At 48.8% G+C, this 21927-nt stretch overlaps 8 protein-coding genes across 8 annotated transcripts; 7 read left to right on the top strand and 1 right to left on the bottom strand.

Annotated features, from left to right (window-relative positions):
* Positions 1–147: 147 nt before the first annotated feature.
* Positions 148–1459, top strand: AO090011000356 (uncharacterized protein; the record flags this gene model as incomplete). The annotated part of the gene is made up of 3 exons (XM_001825952.1): positions 148–366; positions 436–944; positions 1000–1459. 3 exons carry the CDS (start codon positions 148–150, stop codon positions 1457–1459), a joined length of 1188 nt encoding a protein of 395 aa, XP_001826004.1.
* A 2544-nt stretch (positions 1460–4003) lies between these two features.
* On the top strand, positions 4004–4552 carry AO090011000355 (uncharacterized protein; the record flags this gene model as incomplete). Its single annotated transcript, XM_023232906.1, has 1 exon — positions 4004–4552. One exon carries the CDS (start codon positions 4004–4006, stop codon positions 4550–4552), a length of 549 nt encoding a protein of 182 aa, XP_023093467.1.
* Positions 4553–4610: 58 nt separating this feature from the next.
* AO090011000354 (uncharacterized protein) lies at positions 4611–5173 on the top strand (the record flags this gene model as incomplete). The annotated part of the gene is made up of 3 exons (XM_023232905.1): positions 4611–4718; positions 4782–4900; positions 4951–5173. The coding sequence occupies 3 exons, from the start codon at positions 4611–4613 to the stop codon at positions 5171–5173; spliced, it is 450 nt and encodes a 149-aa protein (XP_023093466.1).
* A 93-nt stretch (positions 5174–5266) lies between these two features.
* AO090011000353 (uncharacterized protein) lies at positions 5267–6172 on the top strand (the record flags this gene model as incomplete). Its single annotated transcript, XM_023232904.1, has 4 exons — positions 5267–5291; positions 5366–5458; positions 5505–5791; positions 5840–6172. The coding sequence occupies 4 exons, from the start codon at positions 5267–5269 to the stop codon at positions 6170–6172; spliced, it is 738 nt and encodes a 245-aa protein (XP_023093465.1).
* Positions 6173–8026: 1854 nt separating this feature from the next.
* AO090011000352 (putative phthalate transporter) lies at positions 8027–9969 on the top strand (the record flags this gene model as incomplete). The annotated part of the gene is made up of 9 exons (XM_001825948.3): positions 8027–8247; positions 8316–8355; positions 8409–8537; positions 8604–8673; positions 8759–8806; positions 8857–9002; positions 9050–9267; positions 9322–9783; positions 9846–9969. The coding sequence occupies 9 exons, from the start codon at positions 8027–8029 to the stop codon at positions 9967–9969; spliced, it is 1458 nt and encodes a 485-aa protein (XP_001826000.1).
* A 996-nt stretch (positions 9970–10965) lies between these two features.
* AO090011000351 (glycine decarboxylase subunit P) lies at positions 10966–14224 on the top strand (the record flags this gene model as incomplete). The annotated part of the gene is made up of 2 exons (XM_001825947.1): positions 10966–14104; positions 14169–14224. 2 exons carry the CDS (start codon positions 10966–10968, stop codon positions 14222–14224), a joined length of 3195 nt encoding a protein of 1064 aa, XP_001825999.1.
* A 1006-nt stretch (positions 14225–15230) lies between these two features.
* On the top strand, positions 15231–16880 carry AO090011000350 (chlorohydrolase family protein; the record flags this gene model as incomplete). The annotated part of the gene is made up of 2 exons (XM_001825946.3): positions 15231–15510; positions 15592–16880. 2 exons carry the CDS (start codon positions 15231–15233, stop codon positions 16878–16880), a joined length of 1569 nt encoding a protein of 522 aa, XP_001825998.1.
* Positions 16881–18016: 1136 nt separating this feature from the next.
* On the bottom strand, positions 18017–20249 carry rglA (putative rhamnogalacturonase B; the record flags this gene model as incomplete). The annotated part of the gene is made up of 12 exons (XM_001825945.1): positions 18017–18046; positions 18121–18177; positions 18240–18380; positions 18453–18699; positions 18772–18993; positions 19044–19255; positions 19307–19358; positions 19406–19481; positions 19530–19599; positions 19655–19776; positions 19837–19938; positions 19994–20249. 12 exons carry the CDS (start codon positions 20247–20249, stop codon positions 18017–18019), a joined length of 1587 nt encoding a protein of 528 aa, XP_001825997.1.
* Between the last annotated feature and the right edge of the window lie 1678 nt (positions 20250–21927).

Raw genomic sequence — 21927 nt, 5'->3', positions numbered from 1 at the left:
TTTTTTCCTCATTAGTGTTTGCGTCCTTTTTTCACCATGAAACAACTCTGTCCGCCTTTGTTGGGTAGACACAACATGCCTGCCTTTAAGATGGCACGCACGTCCCGCTGAGTGAGGCCCAATCCTGCCTTCTGTGGATCGTTCTCCATGGGCATTCCCGATGACATTCTCCTCGCGGATGCCGCGGGGAGGATCCCTTCTGGGATGTCGCTCGAGTACCTCGCCGAGTCGCGCGATTGCCCGGCCATTGTGGGCATCATATTTCTGGTGTGCTTCACCGGGGTGATCATGATAGTGCGTCTCTACGCACGGATATGGCTTGTCAAGAAACTCGGTCTCGACGATGTTCTGGCTATTCTCACTATGGTATGATTTCCCTGAACTGATCCTTAGATATGACGATGGAACTGGAACTGACTTTTAGTCCTGAAATAGATGATATATATCTCCTTTGTTGTTCTGTCTCTCGTTTTGATTGATTTGGGAAGTGGTCGCCATATGGATTACATCCAGTATGTTCTGGCGATGCCCACGGTGCGTCAGACTGAGGTTCTGGATTTCGTTGCGCACGTTCTCTACACCACTGCTCTGTTCTTTTGTCGACTATCGGGTTTGGCGTTTTACCACCGCCTGGCTGCACGCTCCAGCAAACTACACCTCGCGATCAAGATTGCAGCCGGCTTCCTATTCGCCGCGTATCTTCCTCAGCTGTTTCTAATAATATTCCACTGTCGACCTGTAACCGGACTATGGCCTTACCCCTGGCAGGAAGAGCCAATCAGCTACAATTGTCTCACTTGGGGTCTGGTCTATTCAGTCAACTCCGGTGTTTCATTGACTTGCGACGTGCTCATGTTTATTATCCCGACCATCCTTATCAAGGAACTCCATGTCTCCATGAAGAGGAAGGCCCAACTCTCTCTCGTTATGTTTCCAGGTGTCCTGTAAGGTTTATTGATTCCCACTATATCCCCACCACATCTAACAAGAGTGCAACAGTGTCATTGTCATTTCCGCTGTCCGCGTTTACTTTGTCGCAGTGGGCCAATGGGCTGATGACGGTAGTTGGGCCTACGATCCCATGATGGTCATTGAGAATGCTGAGATTGCAGGCACCTTGATTGCGCTGTCTGTGCCGGCCCTGAAGCCTGTCTTTGGGAACATATTCACTCATCTGACCGAGTACACGCTCTCGACGCGCAACCGGTCTAATATGAAAAGCCAATCGAAGCCTACATCCGGGATAAAGTCTAGGGCTAGAGACAGTAAGCGCCTGCTATCTTGGTCCAAGCACGGTTATGACGACTACGAGATGATGAGCTCGGAGACTAATATACCCCCAAGTGGCCCGGTGCAGTCGACGGAACCGGGTAGCCCGGGGAATAAGAGCATCGGAGTGACCACTGAAGTCTCGATATTCCATGGACAGCAGGAGGCGGACCAGAGACATATTGTGTAGAGAAAGTAATAGATACTGTACGACACTACGAGCTATTCTAGGACATAGATTACACAGAATGAACATTCTTCTGTTTCTTTTCGTCACACTTTTGATTTTGTTTCTCTTCCGTAATACCTCGGTAGTAAGATAGTCCTACGTATGAGTGACTTGTGACAAATGAAGCAGCAGCGAAAGAGAAAGGGAGAAATCCCAATTATTGAACAAAGTTTTTCCAAATCAATAGTGTATCGGACATCCAAAACATCGTCGGTTGGGTTACATCAAGGTTTCGTTAGAGTATTCCAGAAAAACGAGCGCGTACCCCTATTAATAGGCAAAAGCCAAAACATGCCCTAACAAGAAGCCCGAGTCCCTGATACCATGTGGATCTCTTTTGCAGAATCTCTCTCGAATCGAACGGCGTTTGATTATATCCCAGAGTTTAACACGTGAAAACTAATAACACAGTTTCAAGTCACGTAAAAGTTTGCCCTGTGGAACTGCGATGTCTCAAACGTGTACCCACAGCTCTGCAATCAGTGGGAACTGAACTCACGCTATAATAGTACTAGCATAAACGTAAAGCAACCATTATGTCTAGTCAACAATTGATAAACATATATGCCTCAGACTGATATACGCGAGTCGGTGCATATCCTAGGCTCATGAGACGTGCCTGTTCTTCCTCCTCTTGCGGTCTTGACTCTCTGGTTATTGTCTCCTCTCTGGTTTTTGCCTCTCTGATTATCCACTCCTGTCTCTTTTTCTCTTTTCTGATTTGTTCCTAATAGAAACAGGTCAGCTAACTCAGATCCACAGCATCTTCAGCAAAGCATTGCTCATACATTCATCAAACGCCGCCTAGCGCGACGACGTCTTCGTTTTCTGGCGTTCTTGGTCTGAATAAGGAGTTGTGGCTCAGGGGGCGTAGGGCGGTACATTTGGTAAAGCTGTCCAATTTATCAGGAGAATTAGTAGTTGTAAAGAACCCAGATACCAAGTACACCGAGGGATACAATTACCATCTTCGGTCTCCTCCTCTTCTTCTTTTTCGCGACGCCATCATTATCGCCGTTCCTTGGCTCATGCTGGTGCTGCCGTTGCTACCAAAATATCAGTGTACTGGATATAGTCATAAGGAACACAAAACCATACAGCGTACATATAGCCTTCAAGGAAGGCTACAGATGGGCACAAGTTCTCGTCTAGATGTACTGGACCTCCGCACTTGAGACATATCGGACTACCCTCATTCGAGTTCGTTACAGTAGTGTTGTGAAAGATATTCTTTAAAGAACCGACGCGGGAGTACGTGGTAGACGCCGTTGGTAGGGACGTGTCGAGGGTGAGTTTTCGATATCTTTGGTATAGGGTTTCACACTCCATTTGTCTTGATTTGTGGCTCGGAGGCTTCGTAGTTGTATGTGAAGTAGATGGGAATCTGCTTTTCGACTCCTCCCTTCGGGTTTCTCTTTGAGAGATACCTGGAAAAATTGGTAGATCGTTGTTTCTGAGTAGTGACTTATAGTGGTGAGGCCGATCCGGGAGTAGAGTAGATCAAGGTGGAGAGGAGGAGTGTTGAAGGGAAGTTGCATACTCTGAGCATGGTTCCTGCTTGTGAAATCATACTCGGGGTTGCTTGCTGCCTGGTCCACATATGATGTGAGGTGCCCCTTCCTCAATTCAATCTTACTATGTCTGTGCACTGGTCATAGATTAGGAGCGCTGAAGGTGGGAGAAAGCGTAACTGTAGACATAGCTGATGTTTCCGTATGTGAAGTATGCCTCACTGCTGAGAACTTTGACAGGGCTGGCAAGGAGACTGGGCTAATGATATATGACGGGAAAATGAATATATAGTTAAGAGGTCAACTAGATTTTGCGACATATTAGGGATGCGGTATGATTGTAGTTGTCTTGTAGTGACTATTGAAAGGCAAAGGTGAGGTGAAAGATATCCTGTGGCAGACATCTATGTATAGCGAGTGCTCCGGTAGTGAGCTAGAAAGCTTAAGAGGAATAAGGAATTCGGTATATAATTAGAATCCAATATGTGATCCTACTATAGGAGTTCTGAAAGCTGAGGGTTAGCGTTACACTAACAGTCAGCGGAGCAGACTAAAATAGTGAGGGGATTGATCGCCCGTGGGGTAGTGAGATGGTCGCAGTTCTAATTGGTGGAATGTTCGATGCAGATTGAAGGTAAGCTACTGAGACTTTACAGAAAGTGCAATTTCTTATTAGTGGAATTGTATATGCATTTCAATCAGAGAATCCACTTTCCATGGCATCCCATTGAGAGTATTGTCATGTCCAATGAACTAGTCAATCCAATCGTTTTTCTTGGCTGATTTAGGAGATTTAGTCAAGCATAGACTGTTGAATAATCGTTCAATATTGACCAGCTCTGAAATTCAGGCCCCACAAACAGTCGATATGATGGACCACTCGGAGAAATTCACTTCAATATAGCTGTGGCAATGGCGGTCGTGGTATATCATATATACCTTGGGGACCCCTTGCTTTATTTAAAGCCAATTATCTTACCTTATCCATGGAATAATGGCTTGCCATTACCAGAAGCTGTTATGGGTAGCTCTCACCCTTGGGGTGTCTGTTTCTGCTCTTCCAGGTTCATCAAAGGCTACTCGAGCCGATGGAAGCCCATCGCCACCCGTGGCTACCATAAAGTCGAATAATGCGCAGACAGAAACCGTATTCGTCGGTCGTTCTCTGCCCGAATTCGACCAGGAGTTATTCCTCGGCATCAAATACGCAGATAAGCCCGTCCGGTTTACCCCGTCATCCCTGAAGACAAGCTATACTGCCGATGACAGCGACTCTGGGGCATACACGGCCTCTATGGATGACTTGAACATATCTCAAGAAGCAGTACTTTACAATGCTACAGAATACGGCTATGAATGCCCCGGATATGGGTCCGACGAGACCAAACTGGTCGATATGGGCTTAATACAACTCAATGAAGATTGCCATAATCTGAACATTATCAGACCTAAGCTACATCCTAATGAGACCCAGCTGCTCCCGGTCATGTTATGGATTTTCGGAGGTGGATGGCAACAGGGCGCAACGGCGGATCCAAGGTAAGGTACTACATGTTGAAAACCTGTTGAGGTGCTTATTAGGTTCGTCTGGCAGATACAATATGAGTTACATTGTTCGCCAGGGTGCGTTGAACGATAAACCTGTTTTGGGAGTTTCAATCAATTACCGTCTGGCAGCTTTTGGTCTTTTGGATTCTGAGGAGGTTCGGGTAAGTTTTTTTAACAGTCATTGGTCCTCTACTTGGTTGTGCGACCGGGTTTGACGTTCTTAGGCCTCTGGGAATAACAACCTGGCGCTTCGAGATCAGCGGAATGCTATGCGGTGGGTGAAACAGAACATCGAGGCGTTTGGTGGAGATCCGGATAAGGTCACGATCTGGGGGGAATCTGCGTAAGAAACGAGTGGATATCAATATAGGTTACTGGTACTGATAATAGTAGGGGTGCCTATAGCGTCGGGGCGCACTTGATCGCTAATGACGGGGATAATGAAGGTCTTTTCCGAGCAGGTGGGCTTCACCCCATTTTGATTGATGGGCCAGTTTCTAATTCAACAGCTATCATGGAATCTGGAAATGCCAATGGGCCTCCCTGGAATGGGACAGAGTGGTACCAGCCAATGTACGATCGCATCTCGAACAAAACAGGGTATGATTATCTTTGATGTTTCTCGGCACTCGGCTAATGAGATAAAGCTGTTCTTCTTCATCGGACACACTTCAATGCCTACGAGATGCACCTTACGAAACAATATACGATGCCGCATATGAAGGACTGGAATGGTTCGCAGCGATCGATGGTACATATATCAAGGAGTATCCCCAGATAAGCATTACGCAAGGAAAAATGGCCAAAGTCCCTATCCTCCTGGGAACAAACACAGACGAGGGAACTAGTTTCGGCACGACAGGGACGGATACAGATGAAGAGTGTATCGAGCAGCTTATATGTGAGTATAAACAACCTCTGGCTTAGATACTTATTGACAACAATAGCCTCAAAACGTTGGGTTCTTAATCGTGAGCAAGCCACCAAACTGCTTACATTCTATCCAAATGACCCTGCCCTGGGATGCCCATATGGATGGGGGAATACGACATGGCCAAATCTGGGACTCATGTATAAGCGATATGAGTCGATGGCAGGCGACCTTACCATGGTCGGACCGAGGCGCCTCCTCGCGCAAAATATGGTTAAGTATAGAAATGAGGTTTACTCTTATAGATGGGACGTACCCGCTTTGAATACATCCAGCACTATTGGGGTGGGTCACTTTGCAGAGGTGAGTGCTTAACATCTAAATTTCAGAATAGCACTGACAGGAATTTAGATTCCCTTTGTGTTCGCCAATCCGGTCCAGAATATTACAGCACTGGGAGACGATCCCGCCCGCCTTGAGCTTGGTAACCTGGCTGCTCGAATGTGGACTTCATTTGTTGTCGATTTAGACCCCAATGGACATAACGGTATGTGCCTTATTATCATTGAAAAATTGGATATAGGTAGAAACCTAACATACGCAGTTGCAAATATTCCCCAATGGCCACAGTATTCCCAGGAAACATCGAACTTCGTGTTCCGCCTACCCAAGGATGGAAGCTATATCGAGACCGACACTTACCGAGCGGATGGCATTGACTATATCAACAGTATCCCCAGGTAGATAGGTGACCAGAGCTACTAATGCCCGATCTTCAAGCATTGCTCTGATAATGAACTTGAATATGATGAATTATGCCTGTCGACTGTGTTGAACAGGCTAACTAATGGAGTGAAACAATCCCAATTCAAAGGACAGCTGACCTGGAACCTTACTTATTAGAGAACCAATAGTTACATGTATTGATCTATATAGCAAGGTTTAGCCGAGGCACTTTATTGCAGAACCCTGTCACCCACTGAGGCAGTAAGCTTAGAATCCCTGCATGCCGCATTAAGTGAGGGGTTCTACCTGGGATCAAGAGACGCTAGTCTTTATCAAACCTTACGATGTGCCTGACATCCACTGCCCCGCTTTGAGTACTTTCTCGCCACAGCTACATCATACCACTATTGTCACGATGTACTCCATATGTGGCAAGAAAAGCCTATCTAGCAGATTCTCGTATCGGTAGTAAGGATTGCGGTTGTCTGGCGCTGTAGCTTGTTGGTAGCAGGACGCCACCCGGGGTTCATCAGCTATACTTTGCAATTTGCAGCTACAGATGGTAAAGCTTTCACAGAGTTGCATAGATACCCAGAGCAAGTTGATGGATTCAATATCGAGTTCTCTTCCCCGATCAAAGTCTCAGTCAGACACGCGAATTCCACAGTAGAGATTTGTATACGAAGAATCCGGGTTAGGAATTTAGTTCAGATTCTTAGGGCCTTTACTGGCCTCCACTAACGAAACCCTAAGGAGCCAAATACGGTGAAGACAAGAATGAACGTACAATTTTCCCCACAAAGAATGTTTTCATTTGACAGCTCGCTGTTCACCTGAGACAGACTAGCTTCCTCCCAATCAATTCGCGCCATCCTAAGACGGGCTGGAAGGCCTATGGCGATGGCTAAGAACAACAAGGAGGGCGCTCGAGTACTATCTTCTCTAGTGTTTATTCACTCTATGTTAACTGCATGATCTAAGCTCGACGAGTTATGATCTGTGCGAGAGTTTCCGCGAGACGCAAGCTAGAAGTCTAAAATGCTCCGAGATTTTGTTCTTTGGACCAGCGCGCGGAGTTAATCCGCGCATACGGGACCCTCGCTTTGGATTTTTAATTCCGAGATAGTCCAGTCTCGAACCTATCTGGGCGTTGGCCTGGGATTGGCCCGCCTCAAGCCACAATCCTTAACCACGCGGGATTATACGGGCTTTTGGGTGAATGACCCGGTGAAAAGAAGTACCAGAGTTCTGGTAGCGGAAGAACCATGCGATCCAGAGAACAAAGAGCAAGACTCAGAAAACAAGATGGTTTAGGATGTCTCCGAGATGTCGACTGCTGGCGCGGCGACTCCGGAAGTTCCAGCAAAGTGTCTGATCCCAGAGCGAATGAGGGCAGCTGGATGTCATACGCCAAGCTGCCAAGGGAGTCCTGATGTCAATCGCTCTACACCCCCGCATCTTTTTCACTCCACTTTCTCAAACACAAAAAGCTGGGGAAAATGTGGGGAGGTCACCATCTTCCAATTGAGATAGCGATCAGTCTCCCAAGGCCGAGGTAATATGGTGATTTCGAGTCGGTTATCTGGTTCTCTGTTGCCTTCAGCCTGGTGGCACGAAAGATGGCGTCTATAGCGCATTCTTCAATGGGTCTTCACAGTCCTATGTTGTGCGACGAACGAGTTACACACTGAAGAGGCAATTGTGGTCAAAAGTTTAACTGAATAGCGTATATGAGACAAACACACCAGACCGCCTCTATATAATCCTACATCTGTGCGGTTGTCCCTGGTGCCCCTCTTCCTCTCGACACCCCCACAACTCCTCCCTCCTTTGCCCCCAGAACGCACTTTAGGAGCGAGCAATTATTCAACCATGTCATATTCAAGCAGCGAAAAGGATCCCGGTGCAGACACCAGGATTGAAGACGTCAATCAACCTGCCCTGAACGATGTTGACTACGATGAAGAATACACATATGCAGAGCAGCGTAAGATTATCCACCGGGTGGATAGACGTCTTGTCACCATTACGGGTTTAGCATATTGTGTGTCCCTCATGGACAGGACAAATCTGAGCATGGCTGCTGTCGCGGGGTAAGTTTCCCTGGTGCAGTAGGCATCGCCTCAAATGGATGATTCATCCGTTGATTGATCGCCCATAGCATGACCAAGGACCTGGGTTTGACAATTGGAACCCGATATGTATGTCTCAAGATCCTCATCGTACATTTTGAATCTGTGGCTGACATCAATAGTCCGTCATGGTCCTCATCTTCTTCGTTCCTTATGTGATCTTCCAGCCACCCATGACAGTTATAACACGGAAGATAGGTCCTACCTACTTCTTGGGAACCATTGTTATTCTTTGGGGGGCAATTCTAGTTGTGAGTCGCTCAGCGCGCTGGTTTGTGACAGTATGCCGTCGAACAATCTATTGATATTGTTTAAAGGGCATGGGATTTGCAAAGAATTGGAAGCATATGGTCGCGACGCGTGCACTGCTGGGTATACTTGAAGCAGGTACTTTCCCCAAATCCGGCGCTGTCTCCTGGTTATCATCACTATGGAACCCGAAGTAACATAAGACTAATCTGATTCGATATAGGCTACTTCCCCGGTTGTGTATATCTTTTGTCAAGCTGGTACACTCGGTGTAAGTGTAAACCTACGATACGATTTACTCCTAAGCACTGACAGGGTTAGTTGACGTGCAAAAACGGTTCTCGGTCTTCTACTTAATCGGTTGCGTAGCATCAGCATTGTCTGGTATTCTTGCTTTTGGGCTGATGCAGATGGGCGGGCTTCAGGATCTGGAAGGCTGGAGATGGATATTTATCATGGAAGGCGTGGTATGTACGCTTTTTCCCTGGGCGACCCCAGTTGCTAATTCCAGCAGATCACAGGGGTGATTGGCATCCTGACCATCACCTTTCTGGTTGACTTCCCTGATAAGGCGCACAAGTCTTGGAGGTTTCTTAATGAGAAAGAATGCGCGTTCATCGTCCGCCGTATCAACCGGGATCGTTCTGATGGAGACGTGGAGCCCTTCTCTCTCAAGCGCTTCCTGTCACCTGCCCTCGACCTGAAGATCTGGGGGTTTGCAATGATATTCTTGTAAGGCGTGCCGAATGCATTGTGTTCTCTTAGCGATCCTCTAACATGAAACAGCTGCACTACGACCGTCACGTATGCCATCGCATATTTCCTCCCGATCATCCTTGAACGGGGTATGGGGTTTAGTACCGCTGCCGCACAATGTTTAATTGCGCCACCCTATGTGTTCGCCGGAATCGTGATGTACGCAACCGCCTGGATTGGTGATAAATATCGCCTACGAGGAGCAATCGTCGTCTTCAACGCTTTACTCTGTATTATTGGACTTCCCATTATGGGCTTTGCGAAAGGCAATGCTGCGCGGTACGTGGGCGTATTCTTCGCTGTGGCCGGTGCCAACTCCAACATCCCAGCTTGTATGGCATATCAAGCGAACAATGTCCGTGGTCAATGGACCCGTGCATTTTCTAGTGCTACATTGGTGGGATTTGGTGGCATCGGAGGAATTGTGAGTAGCTTGGTCTTTAGGTCTCAGGATGCACCTGGATACCGACCGGGCATGTGGACGACTATTGCGTAAGTGCTGGTCCTTTATCAAGTCAAGCTTTCATTGCATCGAGTTACTAAGCGGCGTGTAGATGCAATCTCCTCATGTTAGTCATTGTGGCCGCGATGAGCTTGTGGTTCCGCCGGTCGAACAGAGAAGCGGACCGGGGGGAGCGTGTCATCGAGGGGTCTCCAGAGTTTCGGTATACGATATAAATCTATCGCACTACACTGGTTTCTCTTTTCTCTTCCGGTAACCATCCTTTGTTATTTCTGTACATTTCTCAACGAGTAGGATATTTAGCCGATAATAAATATACAGAGGCACTGAGCGATGTTGTGTTCCATTACCGACAATATGCTTTGTTCTATGTTGAGTTTTTCAAAGAGATAAAATCTGTCGCACAAAGTAAATGGCTGTAAAACCCCGCATAACACGAATTGCGATGGCGGTTCCAGACCGTCCATGTGGTGTTACTGTCACTCGTTAGTCATAGCATGTATAAATAGCCCGACTGTGCTTCCCGAGCTTGGTTCACATCGGATCGGAAAGAACCTGTGGAGGGTCTAAGTACTGCATAACTTTTTGGGAGACTCGACTGCCTATGTTAGCAACTGAAGCGGTATCGATATTGTATTGACTGGTTCAGGTCGATCAAACGTAATTCAATTAATTCTTCAGTCTTGAAAAATAGTATAATATCGCTATTTGAGGTAGAAAAATTCCAGAAATCTCCGACCCCGCGTCTGGACCAAGATCATAAGCTAAGACTTTCCCGCGGGAAAATAATCTCTTATCGCTCGCGGAGAAGCCAAGCGCGGTTTACGGGCGCGTGTGCGGGGCGACTTTGCAAGGGACCGCAGAGTAACCCCAGGTTATCATTGGCTCGGGCAGCAGCGTTATCGGGTTATCGACAGTTTCCCGTGATTATCCGTATCGCCCGCGGTTTTCTTGCCGGCCGAAGGAATCCATAGATTGTATGACTTTGGCGATAAGTTTTTCCCTAAGAGTCTTCTTTCATTCTTTTCTTTTTTAAATCTTGTCTTCCTGTTCGTTTCAATTGTATTCCTCCCCCCTACCCTATCCAACTTCCTGACTATCTCATGTGTTGAGCTATCGCCGGGGATTTACTAGATCAGAACATACTTCTATCCCTTGGCTTAGCCAAACCATTGAACACCGCAGTCCGTTGGCCTCTTCACATTATCACCATGGCTGCATCCTGGTGCGCCCTTCGTGGCACTCGCCAGCTTGCTCTTCGGACTCGCTTGCGCTCTGCTCCTTCCCCCATTGCACTCCGCAAAGCTACTCCATCCTCTCCCTTCCGCGCCACCCATCGCGCCCTGCACACAGCTACACAGCAGCCGTCGCGGCGACCGGTCTACACAAGCTCAGTAGCTGACCATGGCGACCCTCACCCCCGCGACCTCTTTCAACCCCTCGACACCTTCCCCAGACGTCATATCGGTCCTTCGCCAGATGCCGCGAAGGAAATGCTGGCCACTCTTGACCCCCCAGTGGCGTCTCTCGACGAATTCGTAAAGCAGGTGCTTCCCGCAGACATTCTGTCCAAGAAGGACTTGAAGGTTACTGATCCTCACGCTAAAACGAATCTGTACCGGGATAATGTGGGCGGTGGTCTTGGAGAGACCGATATGCTGAAGCTCTTGGATGTCTACCGGAAGCAAATTGATGTTTCTGGCAAAACCTACATCGGAACTGGTTATTACGGTACAATTGTGCCTCCTGTGATCCTCCGCAATGTGCTGGAGAACCCCGCATGGTACACAAGCTACACCCCCTACCAGCCCGAGATCAGCCAGGGTCGTCTGGAATCACTCCTGAACTTCCAAACATTGACTGCCGACTTGACGGGCTTGCCATTCGCCAATGCCTCCGTTCTGGACGAAGCTACCGCTGCTGCCGAGGCGATGACCATGTCTTTCGCTACTATGCCTGCTTCAAAACAGAAGAAGCCCGGTAAGGCTTACGTTGTTTCGCATCTTTGCCACCCTCAGACAATCGCCGTGATGCGGTCGCGCGCCGAGGGTTTCGGCATCAACCTGGTTATCGGTGACATTCTGGCGGATGATTTCAAGTTGGTGAAAGAACAAGGCGACAATCTTATTGGTGTGCTTGCTCAATATCCGGACACTGAGGGTGGCATCTATGACTTCCAGGCCTTGAGCGACAATATTCATGGCGCTGGCGGTACCTTCAGCGTCGCCACCGACTTGATGGCTTTGACCGTTTTGAAGGCACCCGGAGAGTTTGGAGCTGATATTGCGTTCGGTAATGCCCAGAGATTCGGTGTTCCTATGGGATACGGTGGTCCACACGCAGCATTCTTCGCTTGTGTAGACAAGTACAAGCGTAAGGTTCCTGGCCGTGTTGTGGGTGTCTCCAAAGATCGTCTCGGCAATCGTGCTTTGAGATTGGCTCTGCAGACCCGAGAGCAGCATATCCGCCGTGAGAAAGCCACTAGCAACATCTGCACTGCACAGGCCCTTCTCGCCAACATGAGCGCCATGTATGCTGTTTACCACGGCCCGACTGGCCTGAAATCTATTGCTCAACGCATCATGTCCATGACTTCGACCTTGCAGGCGAAGCTTGCTGCTTTGGGCTATAACGTTCCGATCAAGACTAACGTCGCCGATGGCGGTGCGATTTTCGACACCGTTACTGTAGAGTTGCCCACCAGCCAAGAGGCGGACGCCATTGTTGCAGCTGCCCGGGAACAGTCTATATTCCTCCGCCGCGTGAACTCTACCAAGGTTGGTATCTCTCTTGATGAGACTAGCGGCCGGGACGAAGTCAAGTCCATTTTGCAGGTGTTTGCTACCCATGCTTCCAAGGGAGAAGTGTCCATCGATGGGGAGCTTGGTATCTCCCCTCTTCCGGCCAGCCTTGAGCGGACTTCCGAATATCTGACTCACCCGGTATTCAACACCCACCACTCGGAGACGGAAATGCTCCGGTATATCCGCCATCTGGAGTCCAAGGACCTGTCTCTGGCTCACTCTATGATCCCTCTGGGCTCTTGCACTATGAAGCTCAACGCAACCACCGAGATGATCCCTATCTCTTGGCCTGAGTTCTCTCAGATGCACCCCTTCTTGCCCGCAGATGTCGCGAAGGGTTACACCCAGATGATCGATGATCTGGAACAGCAACTTGCCGACATCACCGGTATGGCTGAAGTCACTGTCCAGCCTAACTCTGGCGCCCAGGGTGAGTTTGCGGGTCTGCGTGTCATCAAGAAGTATCTGGAGGCTCAAGGCGAGTCCAAGCGCAACATCTGTCTGATTCCCGTGTCTGCTCATGGCACAAACCCCGCCAGTGCCGCCATGGCTGGCATGAAGGTTGTTACCATTAAGTGTGACACCAAGACCAGCAATTTGGATCTTGAAGATCTCAAGGCTAAGTGTGAGAAGCACAAGGATGAGCTGGCCGCTGTTATGATCACCTATCCTAGCACTTTTGGTGTGTACGAGCCTGGTGTCAAGGAGGCCTGCGAGATCGTGCACCAGCATGGTGGACAGGTCTACATGGATGGCGCCAACATGAACGCCCAGATTGGTCTCTGCTCTCCTGGCGAGATCGGTGCGGATGTCTGCCATCTTAACCTGCACAAGACCTTCTGTATCCCTCACGGTGGCGGTGGTCCTGGTGTTGGTCCTATCGGTGTTGCAGAGCACCTGCGCCCCTTCCTGCCGTCTCACCCGGCCAGCGAATACCTTCAGTCTAAGCGTACGGAATCCTCCTCGCCCCCGATCAGCGCTGCTCCTTGGGGTAGCGCCAGCATCCTGCCCATCACCTTCAACTACATCAACATGATGGGTGCCAAGGGTCTTACCCATGCGACAAAGATCACCCTGCTCAACGCCAACTACATTCTCTCCCGTCTGAAGGAACACTACCCTATCCTGTACACCAATGAGAACGGCCGCTGCGCCCACGAGTTCATCCTCGATGTCCGCAAGTTTAAGGAGACCTGCGGCGTTGAGGCCATCGATATTGCCAAGCGTCTCCAGGATTATGGCTTCCATGCCCCGACCATGTCCTGGCCCGTGTCCAACACCCTCATGATCGAACCCACCGAGTCGGAGAGCAAGGCGGAGCTGGATCGATTTTGCGATGCTCTGATCTCCATTCGGCAGGAGATTGCCGAGGTGGAGAGCGGCGCGCAGCCACGTGAGGGCAACGTGCTGAAGATGGCTCCTCACACTCAGCGCGATCTTTTGTCCAACGAGTGGAACCGCCCGTACACCCGGGAGACGGCCGCTTACCCCTTGCCGTACCTTGTGGAGAAGAAGTTCTGGCCTTCAGTGACTCGGGTGGATGATGGTAAGTTTTCCTTTAATTTACTACCTTATTTGATCAGAAGCAAAGCTAACCTGAACTTTCACAGCTTACGGTGACCAAAACCTGTTCTGCACTTGCGGTCCTGTGGAGGAGACTGACTAGAGATATGATACCCATGTTTGATTGTTTATTATTATGGCCTGCGAGATACATTTTTTCAACACATGTTTAGTTGCTTGAGTTTTGGGTTGGCATAATGATGGTGACACGACGCCAAGATTCAACATTCATGATAGACATTCGGGGGGCGTTCTGGTTACTATTTGCATCTGAGTTGTACAAAAGACTCTATTTAGCAAAGTGAATGATACTTGCCGCTATAGTAGCGGTTGCTGTTCAGCTGTTCATTGCATAGTTTGATCACGTTGATCTTAATCAGGGCTGGAGCTGAACTTTCAGATTCCAGGGCGGTAGTCAGCGCTTGCTTGATTCGGAAGTCACCCCTAGGTGGCACGTGAACACTCCGTCTCAGCTCTTAAGTAAAAGATTGCTTTTTCTCAGCCCTCCAAGTGGTCAGAATCCCACCGGATCTCCTGTTGTGCGTGTGGCTATCTTATCTCCTCCGCACTAAACCGCTCTTGGCATCGGAACCGGCCGTGACCCGAGGTCACGTCCAATCTGAGATGTGATTGTGGTTCCTTGTGGAGTTGGAAGGAGCTCAATCTTACAGGATGACAACATACCCCTTGTTGTATGAAGTCTCGACCTTATAAGAAGCCTCTCTCTCCCTCGAGCGTTGAAACGTACACAATATCATCTCATGGAGGTACAGTGCATTAGTGTTCTGTCAGGTAGTAAAGATAAGGTTCCAACGGTCATCCTTCCGTCAATGCGCTGGTTGGTGCAGTAGTTCTCCTTTGCATACACATCAGCATTCAAGGTGAATCCATGACATTCTTTCATACTTGACGAATTCAAGATAACTTATGAAGTGGCAGTTTGGGCATGATTAGTTAGCCTACACGTATACCGTGTCTTGCTACCTCTATCCCTTGTTTTCTACCGGACACATATTGATCCTTTCGAGCTGAACTGGTGCTACCTGGCCCCATTGCAACGTAGCCTCAATTTATATCGCTGAGAATCGAGAGATTCAGGGAACATCAACATGGCCCCCGCATATATTGTCTTCGTCGGTGTATTCGTGCATCTTCCCCGTTCAACGTCGAAGGCCCTCGCTATCCAACAGGGGGCTTTATGGGTTTCCGTCGCCGATGGCCGAATCAAGGGTGCCGACTGGACTGTCATCACTGAAAGTGATCTGCGCGACTTTTTGAAAGAAAAAAGCTGGGTCTTAGAGGATGCTCCTCGATATAAATCCGGGACGAGAGTAAAGATCGTCCGGGCGAGAGAAGAACATAATGAATTCTTCTTTCCTGGGTTCATTGGTAAGTGGTGATTCGATTTTCTGCCCCATATGAGTAGGCGTGTAGCCATAGATTTGTATATGCAGACACTGACAAGCTTAGACACTCACATTCACGCACCTCAGTATCCCAACAATGGACTCTTTGGTTCCACTACCCTCCTTGACTGGCTAAAGCAGTATACCTTCCCAATGGAGGCTTCATTCGGGAGCTCGCTTTCCAACATCCCGTCCCCCAGGGCGTTCAGGGTCTACAATCAGGTCGTCTCGCGCACTCTGGCTAACGGCACAACCTTCGCCTCATACTTCGCCACCATTCATGTCTCAGCTACGAATTTGCTGGCGACGCTCTGCCACAAACGCGGCCAGCGTGCCCTCATCGGCCGCGTTTGCATGGACAATCCGAACTTCTCTGAGCCCTACTATATTGACCCCTCAACCGAAGAATCCGTCGAGCTAAACAAGGAAGTCATCTCGTACATCCACTCCATCGATCCGCAAGGAACCATGATAAAGCCGATCATTACCCCTCGCTTTGCATTAACATGCACCCCGAAGGCAATGCGTGGTCTAGCCGATCTAGCCTCTTCTTACGAACCCCCACTGCACATCCAAACGCACATATCTGAGAATACACAAGAGATCCTCGACGTCCACTGCCAATTCCCAAGTGCCAAGAGCTACGCCGACGTGTACGACACATACGGCCTTCTAACACCACGAACGATCCTCGCCCACGGCGTCCATCTATCACCCGACGAGCAAGATCTTATCCACGACCGAGGCGCCAAGGTCTCTCACTGTCCCGCGTCAAACTCTGCCCTAGGGTCTGGCATCTGTCCCGTTCGCAAGCTCCTCGACAAGGGAATCACTGTCGGTCTCGGCACGGATGTTAGCGGCGGGTATAGCCCCAGTATCTTGGAAGCCGTCCGACAAGCGTGTCTCGTATCCCGGTTACTTCGGCATGTGGAACCGGCCAGCGAAGGAGATGAAGGAAAGAAACTCGTCCTGAGCGTGGAAGAGGCTCTGTACCTGGCTACACGTGGGGGCGCAGCTGCGGTCAATATGGAGAACGATATCGGTGGATTCGACGACGGCATGCTGTTCGATGCGCAGCTGATCCATCTGGGGCGGTTCTTACCTGCGAGCCGGTATGACAATGGCGAAAGCCAAGTTGATGTCTTTGGATGGGAGACGTGGGAAGAGAAGATCCACAAGTGGGTGTGGAGTGGTAATGATCGTAATGTTAAGGGTGTCTGGGTTGGAGGAAAGCTGGTGCATGGGGAGGATGCTGTGGAGGGTGAAATTCGGTCTGGTTGGTGGACTTGGGTTTTGAGCGCTGGTGTTGTGGGCGTTGGTGCTGTTGTTGCTCTTAGGAGGTTGAGGCTGTAAGATATAGACTTGTTCTCTTTATCTTTATAGATGGTCTTGACCATCTCGGATTCCGCTTGATGATCATACAGAATAATTAACCTTTATAATATAAACAAGCTATAAATCTATAAGAAAGGTGTGAATCCCTGTGGATAATGATGATACTGACAACCCACTTCGGGGCTATTCACAGCTATATATCTACCGACAACCTTTTGTAGCGACCTGCTGTGTCAACGCCTTACTACTAGTACTTCACACCTGGCCAGAGGCAATATGGCTTTACAAACATCGCAACAGCAATACAATCATCTATATACTCCAGATAACGTACGCCCAAAATCACAAGGCAGACTGCACTACCTGAATACGACGGTGTACAAAATAGCCGTGTAAAAGAAACAAAAGATGTCACAATAAAACTAAACTACGATCTCCACGCTAACCTAGTACCTAGTCCCTCCTCCGAAACCTCACTTGAACCAAAGTTCAGCCTTGTAGCGCCCATTCTTGGAGAAAAGCTCCCGCCTCTACCATCTAGCCAGATTACCTTCCTAAGGTCCCATGCCGAGATATTCTCGTTTCAGTCTTCCTTGAGACTGTAGTCTTTGGATGATGATCTTGGGATTGGTGCTTAGGGTCCTGATTGAGGGATTGGGGATAGATTTTAGAGTTTTGAGTATTTTGGGGGGATGTGATGAGAATAGATAATCTCAAGGGATAATAGACTAGGGAATTGTATATATTGTAGCGGTTCTATGTCCATGTAGTTATGGTATGATTGTGTTAGGTATAGGTAGTTGTTGTAGGAGATGTGCCTTACCTTCGATGGGAGGAGGAACACGGGGATAGGTGAGGATTGTGTTGAGATACTATATGAGCTTTTGTAGCCTTTAGGATATTCGCGAGTTCTCGAGTCATTCTAGTTTCTTTCTGTTTTGGAGGGTAGGCTTAGGAGGTGGGACGTAGGGTGTTAGTATAACCGGATAGGGTATCCTTTTAACAATCCTTATTAAGATGCCCAGCTCAAAGCCAAAAATAATCCAATTGATGAAGGTAGACCCGTTAAACATTCACTATTAACAAAATGCTGGTCATTTCGTAACCAGCACCAATCAATATGTACAATTCCACTCGATACACTATTCACATTCTTACTGGAACAACTCAACGCAGTCAAAGATCTAAAACAAGTAATTCATTAGCCAATCAATCCACAGCTAAGACAATAACTCAAAGAAAATAAGTAAGCACTTACGAAGTTAGGAGCAAGGAACTCATCGCCGGAGCTTCCAGAGATGACGCTGATTGTGATCTGATGATTGTGTTAATTATGAACTTTTGAGTAAGGGGAGAAGGGTATTGAGGGATGCGCACAGTGTTCTCTCCTTCGACGATTGTTCCAGATGGAATGTTCACGTCGTAGACTTCGCCGAGGCCACGGTAGGCTCCGCGGGTGACGCCGCGGGAGTTGAGGTTTGTGGGTGCAGAGGGAGCGGAGCCTTCGTAGTCGTTGATCTGGTTTTTGTTAGTTTATTTTGGTTCCCGGTCTATGGGAATGTGAGTCGGTTTTGCAGTGGGGTTCCTTACAGTAGCCTGAGGACGACCGCCAGCGAACGAGAGGGTCGTTCCGATGCGCAGAGTAGCGGCGCCGGTCTGGGCGGAAGTGGCTGTGAATTTGATTGTGACGGGGTCGTTAACGCCCTTGAAGGCAGCCATTGGGAAGTCGGTGAGCTCGGAGCTTCCTACGGTGTAGGTAAGGGGACCCCAAGATGACATGCGCGAGTCCGAGGGGTGCATCCGCAGTTGGTTCTCTGCGTTGCGGAAGCCGGTTGGTCTGGAGGTGATAAGTCAGTTATGCCCATGTGGGTGGCTTGCTAGCTAGCAGGGGTTGGAATAGGACACGTACGTTCCGTCCCAGTCGCCGATCTTGAAGATGGTATCGCCGGTTTCCACGGATCCAGAGATGTCCTTGCTTGTTGATGATCCGACTGTAACAGATACAGAGGTCTCGGCTACCTTGTATTCGCCCTGGTAGTAGACCATGGTGTAATCGCCTGGCTTCATGGCCGGGGAAGTGAAGCTACCGTCTGAAGATGTGTATGTCCAGTACTGAGCATCGGCATTGTACCTGTATTTTGGTGGTCAGATTTAGATGCTATTATTGCACGGGTATCGTACCAGTGAACGACCCATTTGAAGCTGGAGTCGGCGCCAGATGCAGTTCCGGATACAGTTCCGCGGCCGTCTGTAGCGACGTAGCCCTTGATGTCCAGGTTCGCGAAGAAGGATGTGTCAATATCGGTGCTGGGTGTTCCACTGCGGCTGAAGTACATAGAGTATGGCCCATGGAGACCCTGGCGTCTGTCTTCTGTTTGGACGTGGCCCGAGTTCTGCCTTCGTTAACGAGATAATTGAAAAGCATAATGTCGTGTCAAACGTACCATGTACCAGTAGAGGGAGTTGTAACTACCGCCGTTGTTGGAGTTGATATCACTATTAAAATTAGTATGTAAGCATGTTACGCACAGTAGTGTACTGACCGGAAGAAAGGACCACCAGAGGAAGTCTCGTATTGGTTGAGGATCATGCAAACACGGTGGGCGTCTCCAGCAACACCTAGAAGCAGGTTAGCCATACGCTACAGTCAGAAAGTACGTGCCTTACAATGTCTCTGGTCATCGATGAAACGCTGGCTGGAGTAGAACTTGCTACGGGTCTCCCCATCTACGAGGAACTATATATAGCCTTCATCAGCTACCTTCGTGCCCTAGCTTCATTTTTGTACTTACCACATCCGAGCCTTCGATTGCCTCGCCGCCCGAAGTGGTGGACACATCGCCGAACGGTTCCTCGTTCGGTAGGAGCTCCGAGTTAAGGCGGGCAATGAACCGCAGCTCACCAACGGAGGGCTCTGAATTGATTAAGACGAATGTCAGGAATTTCTTTCTTTGCGCTGTGACGTGAAACTAACCCTCTGTGGTGTACGTCGCCATGTGAATGACCGAGTCGCCATTGTGGACAACGAAATACTGTGTCAAGGTATCGGTGTCGCAGGTAACCTTGATGTAGTCCCCTTTACAGACATGATATCAGTATATAGAGGATAGCTTGTTCTATCGTTAGCTCACCATCTTCTACCGCAGAAACATCTGCGCTTCCAAGGCCAGAACCGATGTGGCTGCCCGTGCCGGAGTACTGAAGTTCCGAGCCATAGTAATTGATAGAGGTAATATCGCAGCTCGAACGGGAAACCGTAAATTTGAGAGGATTTGCCGACCCAGCGTCAATAACGTAGGAGTCGTCAGAGGTGGTGATTCCAAAGGCCGCATTGGCGACTCTGACCCAAAGAAAAGACGTTGAGAAAAGAATGGTTCTGGACAACATTTTGTCTGTCAATTTTCGGCAAAATTGTATCCCCTTCCTGTATATTCGCCATATTGTCGGCCATTGTCTCTTTATATTCGCTCCCACATGAGTTTTACTAGTCTCGAGTGCCCAGACCATGAGAGGGGCATAAGGACAAGCTACGAAGAACAGAGCCCCTGGTTAATCTTTCTAAAAGATGGATCAGTTTAGTTCCACCAATCTCAAGGGCCATGGTTGATGAAGAAACAAGGCGTAGCGCGCATGACTCGACGAACGTACAGGGGACACCGGAGCACTAGCCGTCGCTAAGATGATCGCTAACGAAGTTTCCCTTTTTGAAATCGGCAGTTGCGAATACCTGTCGGAGATTTATGGGGTCAACCCATGGCCAAGAACCCCTGCATCACCGAGGCGAGTATGTCATCCACTGGACTCCCGCATACGTGTTTCGTCTTTATTCTGAACATGGCAGCAAGGAAAACGCTTTGGTGTTGTCCGGTCGCTGTGCGAAACTGACTTCGGATGTCTTTAAAGCGAGCACCCGAAGTAATATAACGATCGTGTGTGAGTTCATTTAGCATGGTTAAATCCTGCCGGACAAAAGGCCAGATTCCTGTTCTTCAGTGGTGGGACTTTGTGGTGAATCGATGCGGAGTCCCGATTTCACACACGGCGGATTTGGGACACTGGTGCATAAATCAGTCCCATGTTAGTGTAGTGGGGCCGTATGCTATCTCCATCAATCAGGTATTTAATCGTGTGTGATCCGTCCATTCTTGTGCGAAATGTGCCGAAAAGCTTTATATTGAACTTCGCCTTGGCATGACCCTAAAATAAATGCTTCTCCGAAAGTGGAAGCCATAGTGTATCATGAGGATTCTTCAGCTCTATTACGTGGACCCCTCTCTGCAGTGTGAGACAAGCAATGGTAGACGGTCTGTCGCCAAGACATATGGACTGGTTTCCAGACAAGACATTATGTCCTGCTTTTGGACATATTATGCAATGTGTCGCTTGCCCCTTTTCCTTGATGCACAGCTGCCGCCGATGTCTCTACGCCAATGTGTAGGTTGAGAAGGTCTTGAACCTGAGATACATTCGGCCATTGATGTTCAATAATAAGAAGACAAGGTCTTATCCTGAAATGGCCCATCACTGTCAATCAAATGCATTTCGCTAAAAGTCGGCTGGTGGTTGCACGCGGTCGCTAAAGAGAGCCGTACTGTGGCTTATTCGTAGTTCACGGTTGGCGTTCAAGTCTCAAGGGTATCCATGTTGTGGCAGTTGCTATGCTAGCAAACATCAATTGTCACCTGAACATGGTCACGGGTCGCCTTAATCATAGTTGCGCTTATGGATGCTTCCTCGTACCATCCCAGCCCCATCCCACTTCAGCCTCAGCGGTACCAAGCAACTTCATGGCACTTGCCGCGTTACCATCCTCAGGTCTCGAGAAGACAGTAGGAGCTGATTATGCTCCTCAGGAATGGTTTCGATCTGTGAGCTGGGCCAAAAACCTGTGGTTGTACAAGGTTAACTCTGGGTTGTTTGCGTATCAAACATGAGCTTTTGAAGGTAGGGTCTCTGCCATTGACACTGTCTTTCCACATTGAGTGTATCATTTTCAAATCAGGCATTACTTCTAGTCTTCGATGCTGGTCTGGAAGTGTGTATCTAAGATGCAACAGACGGACAC

This window comes from Aspergillus oryzae, chromosome 7 (assembly GCF_000184455.2).
Source record: "Aspergillus oryzae RIB40 DNA, chromosome 7".
Taxonomy (NCBI): Eukaryota; Fungi; Ascomycota; class Eurotiomycetes; order Eurotiales; family Aspergillaceae; genus Aspergillus; species Aspergillus oryzae.
Note: the sequence above shows the minus strand (reverse complement) of the source record. Positions and strands in the feature narration are given on the sequence as shown.